The 8549-nt window shown below is 38.2% G+C and overlaps 1 protein-coding gene across 1 annotated transcript; it reads left to right on the top strand.

The window, feature by feature from the left end:
• The first annotated feature begins 322 nt into the window (after nt 1-322).
• LOC145992429 (protein GVQW3-like) lies at nt 323-790 on the top strand. The gene has a single exon (XM_083128812.1). The coding sequence runs from the start codon at nt 323-325 to the stop codon at nt 788-790; it is 468 nt and encodes a 155-aa protein (XP_082984938.1).
• The last annotated feature ends 7759 nt before the right edge of the window (nt 791-8549 follow it).

Genomic DNA, 8549 nt, shown 5'->3' with positions numbered 1-8549 from the left:
TAATTACTTAGTGCACAATGTGGTTCTACAGAGTCCGTTCTGAAAGTATCCGAACTGTCCGCAGCGCGGTGCGAGAATCGGTCGAAGGTTCGGGTAAGCTGCGCCAGGTGGCAGTGGGGACCTTAACCTTCAAAACAAAGCCTCACTCAGTTGCCTGCGAGCAGTGGTTGAGGTGCAATAGCTCGTGTTGTGTACACGGAAAAAACGTCGCGTCGAGAATTTGCGGTTGGTGGATTTGGTGAAAATGGAGCGCACTTTAGAACAGCGCTACGCTGTGAAATTTTATTAAATTGGAAAAAAAAACTTTACGGAGACTTTAACCATGCTACGGGAGGCTTATGGCGAGGAAGTGATGTCCCGCACTCAAGTTTACACATGGCACACAGCGTTCAAGGAAGGACGGGAGGTGGTCGAGGACGATCAAAACTCAGGGAGGCCGTCCACGTCAAAAACAGAGGAAAATGTGGCCCGTGTGAAAGCTCTGTTAGACAAAGACAGGCGTTTAAGTCTCCAGATGATTGCGAAAACGCAAGTTTTTGAAATTGTTACCCAAAAGTTGAACATGCGCAAAATCTGTGCAAAAATGGTTCCGAAGATTTTGACGGACGATCAAATGCAGGGTCGTGTGCGAATTGCCCGCGAAATTGTGGAACGTGTGGACGGTGACGAAACGTTTCTCCACCGAGTGATAACCGGGGATGAAACCTGGCTATTCGAGTATGACCCCGAAAGCAAGAGACAAAGTTCAGAATGGCACACCCCCGCGTTCCCTCGTCAAAATCAAAGGTGAAGACAATGCTCCTTGTCTTTTTCGACGCGAAGGGGGTCGTGCACAAAGAGTTTGTACCTGCTGGGACCACCGTGAATGCAACTTACTACAAAACAGTGCTTCAGCGTCTCCGACAGAGGGTCCAGCGCGTCCGGTCTGACATCGCCGACATTTGGGTGCTTCACCACGACAATGCGCCGGCTCATACAGCGCTGTTGGTAGGTGAGTTTTTGGCAAACGTACGCGTGGCAACGCTACCTCATCCCCCCTTTCAGCCCGGACTTGGCACCGTCCGACTTCTTTTTGTTTCCCAAGGTCAAAAGGGTGCTCAAGGGGAAGCGTTTTGCGTCAATTGAAGAGGTTCAAGCTGCCACGACCGCAGCATTAAAGAGGGTGTCAGTCAAGGACTTCCAGGACTGCCGTGAACAGTGGAAAAGCCGCTATACTCGCTGTATTGAGGCTGAAGGTGCCTACATTGAAGAATATTGGCAGCAGTTGTAATTGTCATCAATAAATTGTTTACAAATAAAAAGTTCTTATACTTTCAGAACGGACCCTGTATTAATAAAATGTTTAGAGTATACACTGTATCATTACGAGCAAAAGCACAACAGTTTTGCATACTGTTCCAGTATGTTTTGTGCATGATTACACAGTACTACACATAAACAGGAATGTCAAAAATGTCTTCACTATCATCCACCATCATATGTTCTATATTTTCATCTTCCTCAGTTCTATTTTGAGATACCAGACTATTGTAAAATGAATGCTGAATGGGTGGAACATATTTCAAAAGGTCATGAATATCTTTAAGTTTCTTTGGGTTTATTGGTCTTGGATTGGAATATTTTGGTATTAGCTGAAGATGTTGTAGTTCAAGAGTGTGTTTATCCCTACTCTTTTGTCCTTTAACAATATTCACATATGTACCTTGCTCTATAGCATCTGAATAACAATACTTGACACAACATTATTTTCCTCCTTTTCATTACTCGAGACATCACTTTCACAATGAACGTCAGCCATCTTTGATGTTATTACACTGACCTCTCATTGGCAGTTTGAGGTTGGACCAATTTTGCACTCAAACAACATGGAAGTTTGTTCGGGTACAAAAATAAGTGCCTTCTAACCAGGATATACGTGGTGAATTGGTCTAATCCACCTGCTAGGAAGATAGTTCACCTCAATTGCCAACAGATGGCAGCATTATCTCAATTTGCCTGTTGGAGAGGGTTAGACCCAGGGTTGGCATGTTTAAAACAAAAGTGTTTAAAACACTTTGTTTTAAACGTTTAAAACACACGGCTTTGTTTTTTTTACAAATGTTTTAAACGTTTAAAACAATCTGTTTTAAACATGTTTTTTTTCAAAGTGTTTAAAACACATTTTGGTGGTAGATATTTTATAGTTTGTGATAATTTTTTTGTTTGGCAACCCTGTTTTTCATTGAATCTGTGTCAATTAATCCGTTCTTTACAGGTCTCACTTATCGCACAACACTTGAGCAACCTTATGTTCTGACGTCACAGGAGAAACCTTTATAATTTTAGGCTAAATGCCTATGTTGTTAGGTTAGGCAGGCTAGCAATGTATGCACAAGGTAGCAAGATTGTTGTGCGACAAGAAAGACCCGTGCTTTACTGTAGAAATCGAAACTTCTCAGTTCCTTGTTTCGTATCGTCCTGTAAGTTTGAGATTGGTGGAAGCTGGAAATGGAAACTAATATCTGAATACACAATGCGTGATTTTGATCGTGACGTGATTTTTTTTCTTTTGCGATACGATTCATTGGTTTGTATAACTGAATGAAGCGCAGATGCTTACTTTTGGAAACATAATTTTGTACTTTGAAAAAAATCATCTGGAGAATCTATTATGACACTGCAGGTTGTTTTCTGCTATATAAACTGTTCAGGCAGGAGGAAATATTTTACCGTGATTTTTTCAGGACGAGGATAGGAATTCTATAATATTTAGTTTCTTGAAATTTAGATGAATATAAATCCTAACCTACTTCAGTAGTGGCGGAAAAAGGGGGGCTATTACCCACAACTTTTGTCCCTGCAGTCACGGCCGCCGACTTGTCAAAATTATTGGGGGGGCTCTCTGATCATTGAAATAAATTATTGAATGACTCACTCTCTCCCTGTTTTAAGTTTTGGCCACAGTGTTCGGAATCTCATAAAAGTCCGATCCGGACTTCGGGAAATGATTTCCCGAATTTTCGGGATCCCGTGCAGTCGGGAAATACCGAATGCTCATTTGAAAATGTCGTTATTTCTCGACGTTTTCTGCATTGTCAATTTCTGGAACTTACCGTAAATTGTTAGTTTTTAATCCAGAAATCACTTAAAATGAAAATGACGTGTATAATTCGAGATTTTCAGAGCTTCGGGAAATTTTGAACATTTCCCGACTCAGTAGGGAAATTGAAAATTTTTCCCGTCCCGCACACCCCTAATAAAAGCCCATGAATTTCTCAAAAATGTCATTTTTCTATTCACAGTTCGAATGCAGAATATTAATTGTCCACGGTTGGATATGTCACAAGTTTCGTCAACCATAATAGCAAAATATTCCCGACTTTTATTATCTGCTACCACGGAGCGCAAAACAGATCTCCCTAATATATCAATGATCTCGTTCTGAATGTCATGCGAGAGCCATTTGTAGCCCGAACGTCCCATCCACTACCCTAGTTCATGCACATCGTCTTTTGAAAGTCATGTTTAGTAAAAATTTTAACAATACTCATAATTACATACTTAGTATATACTAGTAATAAATCATGCGTTTTGCTGTCTCTGGTCATAGCCTCCCGAAAGTTGATGGTTTAGCGGTTTTAGTCCACCAAAGTTGATGGTGTAGAAAATTTTAAATGTGTATTAAAAGTTAAGTTCATGTGGCACAGTTCAGAGTAAACTTTACAAGAGAAGCAAAATAATACATTAGATCTTCTTAAGCAAAATTATTTGGGTGGCTCTGCCCCCACATTGTTAATATTGGGGGGCTCGACCCCCCCCTTAAGCCCCATGGAGTCGGCGCCTATACCTGCAGTAGAGGTGTGCGAGATCCCGAGAAGTCGGGACCGGGATCGGGAAAGAAAATTTCCGTCCCGATCCTGACTTTCCGACGTTTTGGGATCCCAAGCAGTCTGGAAATTCCGAATGGTCATTTTAAAACGTCGTCAATTCTAGACATTCTCTGCATTGTGGTTTTGTACCAGAAGTGCAAAAACAAGCACTTAAGATGGAAATTACATGTAGAATTCGAGATTTCAAGAGCTTTGGGAAATTTCGAACATATCCCGTCCCGAAAATTTTCCGACTTTTTCGGGAAATTGAGAATTTTCCCCGTCCCGACCCAAAAAATTCTGTACCCCCACCCCTACCCTGCAGTATGGTAAACCTTATCTCCAAAGGTAAATAAACTGTCCTTGTCGCCATTGTACTCATAAAAATGAGTATTTTTTCTCTTTAACGACTTTAACTATAATTTACTGGGAAAAGGTTGAATTTGTTTTGTTTAAAACATGTTTAAAACATGTTTTTTTAACTCATGTTTAAAACTATGTTTAAAACAAAAAAAACATGTTTTAAACAAAAAAAACAGTTTGTTTTGTTCTTTTTAAGAAAAACACAAATTTTGCCAACCCTGGTTAGACCACTGTTGCACAGATCCCTCAATTGTAAAATGTCTTTTCATATGACCCCCCAGAGAAAGTTCACACTTACCCAGAAAGTATTAGCGTATGCAAAGAACAACTAAAAAATAAATTTAGATTGGGCCGAAGATGTCAAATTAAAAAAATACAATGAAAATATCAACATCTTAACTTCTCTTACCTTTCAATCGAAAGATACCTGTGATTTAGACAAGTTTTTCCAATCAGTGAAGTGAAATTATGTCCGTGCATCTTCGAGAGCATAGCTCAACTTCGGTGAAATGCATTTAACACTTTCCGCCCAGTACAAGAACGTTAATGAAGTGCAAACTTTCCACCATTGCACCAGAAAGGTGTTTCATGTTGCTGACAGCGATAAAACATATATTTGCGAGGACTTGTTCGAGACGTTGTTAACGAAACATGAAAACTTTCAAACACGCGTATCAGGTTGGTCTCTTTATGGATTATCGCATACCTTAACAGTAAACATGGCTAAAGTATAAACTACCATAAGGACTATATATATACATATATATATATATATATAAACTAACAAAATTGAGAAATGCTTCACATGAAATGAGTCACTTTCTATGAAGTATCGTCTATAGTTCCAAATGCGAAAGAATTCGATATGGGCCGGCCCCTGTGGCGGAGTGTCGACCTCCGTGGCGAAGTGGTTAGCAGAGCGCGCTACAACGCCAGGGGTTCTGGGTTCGAGTCCCGGGTAAGGCATGGGTATTTGTGTTCGTCCAGTTTATAAGAAACAAAGAAAAATGTAAGAATTGAAAAGTGAGAAAAAGAGTGAATGGGGGGGGGGATACCTCCGTGTAGGGGGTATTTCCTTTGAATAAAAGAAAGAGTGGTTAGCACATTTCGCTACGACGCCAGGGGTCCCGGGTTCAAATCCTGGGCTGGGCATGGATATTTCTGAGTGTCCATTCATCAATTTGATCATATCATTAACCATCCCCATCTGCAAAAATTAGCCAAAAGTGGCATAAAAAGCGAAATAAAATAAAACAAATCAAATCAAAATCAAAATCGAATTCGATATGGGGTTAAAAGGACAAAACTAACAAAAAATCATAAAGGGTCTTAATTTATCTGAACAAACTGAGTTATATTCCATTAAACATACATCCAAATGCGTTAAATCGAATACAGTGTCAAAGTAGTAAAACAGTTTATTTTAAAAAAAAACTAACAGAATTCACAAGTGATTCGATTTTTAACATGGATTGATTAATTGAGTTTGTGTTTTAAGTCCACTTTATGCGCAGTAAGGCTAATTGGGATTGGACCTACAGTTTAAAGTGGGATCCGAACCAATCACTTTGTAACCATAGTCTCAAAAATGTGCGCAAAAACCAATATAGGCTCAAAGGGGAAGTTGAATACCTTCTCTCCACACTAAGCCCCTTAGGAAATAAAGCTACAAATACAATTAAATAGATGATAATGGAATATCATCTAAAGGTCAATAAAATCCCACGATTAAAATGATTTAGAATTACTTTCAACATGGAAAACTGTAAAATTGAGAAGTAAGAGTAACATAGAAGCGTTACTGGGAACATAATATGTGTGAAATTAAACAAATATTAATGGTGCATATTACCTTAAAATTATAGAATTCGAAATTAATTACCAAAACGAATAATTAATGTATTCATTTAGGAATACACGTAACTTACCTTTGCAAAATATTCAAATAGGATTAAATAAGTCTTATCATTTGTTCCTGGTGAGAGCGATTCTTTCGACAATTGTTTGTAGCCAATCCCAAAAGGTTTTCTACAAAGTAAGCCTATATTATTCTCTGAACTTGTTATTACAAATTAAGGAAATACTTATCTACATTTAGCACTTCTATTTACACACACACACACACAAACATATACAGTATAGTAAAATTATGGTGAAATTAGATAGCTTGTTGGAATGACATTGCTACAAGAGGTAACCATTATAATTCATATAATGTTCTAAGATAAATAATTTATGAGCTAGAAGGGTGTTACAGCGCCTCACCCACACATGAATCTACATAAGTGAAGTGACGTTTCTTGAAATGTAAAATATATTAACACTGAAAATTTGTGGTTTCAATATCGTTTGGTGTGATCGCAACCAGGCCCGTACCCAGGGGAGCGGCCATGGGGGGCCATGCCCTCCTCGACCTATGAAGAATTTAAATGTGAATCTGTTAATAGCTACGATAATATCATCGATGATTTTTCAAATTTGTAAAAATTTCAATTTTTGTCCTTGCAAAAATGATGAATGTTTGTTGTGTAGAGAGGCAAGGTCCAGAAATCTGCAGTCCGCAATATTGGGTAGTTTCAGTTTTATAACTATTTATGCAAGGCTACTACTGACAAAAATTTATCCTTTTTTGTTAACTCATATTTACAGTTCTTAATGATGATAATTGCTAATACGTATAATATAATTTAAAATAATATTATTTTCTAAACATAAAAGTATCATGGCTGTTTAGTGTTGCTGGTATAAGAAAATTTAAGAAAATTTGAAAACTGAGGAGCACAGAGCTGTTCGAATACTTCTGGGAACTGAATGCAAGCAGAAAGGATTACGCTATGCGTCATGTAGCAGGCCTTATCTGTAAGCGACTGTGTGGCTGATTCTTGGGATGGGTTGGGGTAGTTTTATTGGTGGTGTTCATTTCTTTTTAGTTACTTTGGACCATGATGTTCCAACTCCACCATTATACGTTCAGCTGTAGCTGTAAAATTATCATCATAGCATTGGTGATATATCTCATACTCTAGCAGCATTTCGCTGACCACAGTGGTGGAGTGGTTAGCAAAGCGTGCTATGATTCCAGGGGTTTCAGGTCCGAATTTCAGCCTGGACATAGGTGTTCTTCATCAATTTCATCATATCATTGCTCATCCTCATCGTCGCGATTATACACACTTGGCAGAGAGCAACGCAAAATCAACTAATTCAATCAAACTCACAGCATTTCTGATCTCCTCTTTATTCCACATTTTCATATCAACTCCCTTCCCTCAAACCCCGGTACGGGCCCTATCGCAACGTTACAAGATAAAACACGAATACAAGACTAATTAATATAAGTGTGAAATCTTATTGATCATTATTAATAGAACGCAAGAATTAAAGAAAATCTAACACTTATTATATATATATATATATATAGAGAGAGAGAGAGAGAGAGAGAGAGAGAGAGAGAGACTCATATACGCGCACATACACATTTTCGGATCTGGCCCCTCCCTCAAGAAAATCCTGGGTATGGGCCTGATCGCAACGATTGTGAGGATAAATGAGCATTGGATTAACTTGATAACGGAACACTTACAAAGGTCAGGATTTGAATCCAAATCTTCTGTGCAGGGATCCCGTTTCAACTTCTCAACGCGCTATATCCTCAATATTGCGTAAGGCAAGTACTTCAAAATAACTTATAACAATAGAATCAGGTTAATGTTATCAATGAACTTACCCTGGAACAAAACTAAAAACTGAATTGAAACTGAAGCAAGATCCCTCGTCGAACGGTGACCTTTGCAGAGGAATCTTTACTGGAACGAGGAATCCTGATTTAGCCTCTGTACGATTTACGGTATTTATAGCCATCATCTGGAAATGGATAAGAAAAGTTTAACAATTACTTATTTTACATCGATATGTGACTTTTTCAAAAAATGCAACTACCATATAACGATACATATACTTTTAAACAAAACAGTCGAGAGGCTTTTTCAATACATATGATGAAAGAATGAGATAAATAATGACCAAATTCATTATATTTCCATGCCTCATTAAGGATAATAATTTAGAACCCTTGGCTCCGTAGTTTCGTCTTGAAAATCTCCATCAGAGGAGCAGTTGATAAAAAAAATTTATTGGGCACATCATTGATTACTAATAATGTAGTTATAACTATTTCTTATACTCTTGTGCAACTTACCGTAACTAAAAATTCAGATATATTTACTTCAGGCGGAAGTTCTTTTAAAATTTCAAAATTGGAGTATGATGCCTGAGCAATCTTTTCAAATATAGCCTTCCTGTATTTAACATTCGCTTTAGTGGGATTTTGCAACCTGC

The sequence above is a fragment of the Lepisma saccharinum genome, chromosome 9 (genome assembly GCF_977018435.1).
Source record: "Lepisma saccharinum chromosome 9, izLepSacc3.1, whole genome shotgun sequence".
Taxonomy (NCBI): Eukaryota; Metazoa; Arthropoda; class Insecta; order Zygentoma; family Lepismatidae; genus Lepisma; species Lepisma saccharinum.
This window is presented reverse-complemented; position numbering and strand designations above follow the sequence as displayed.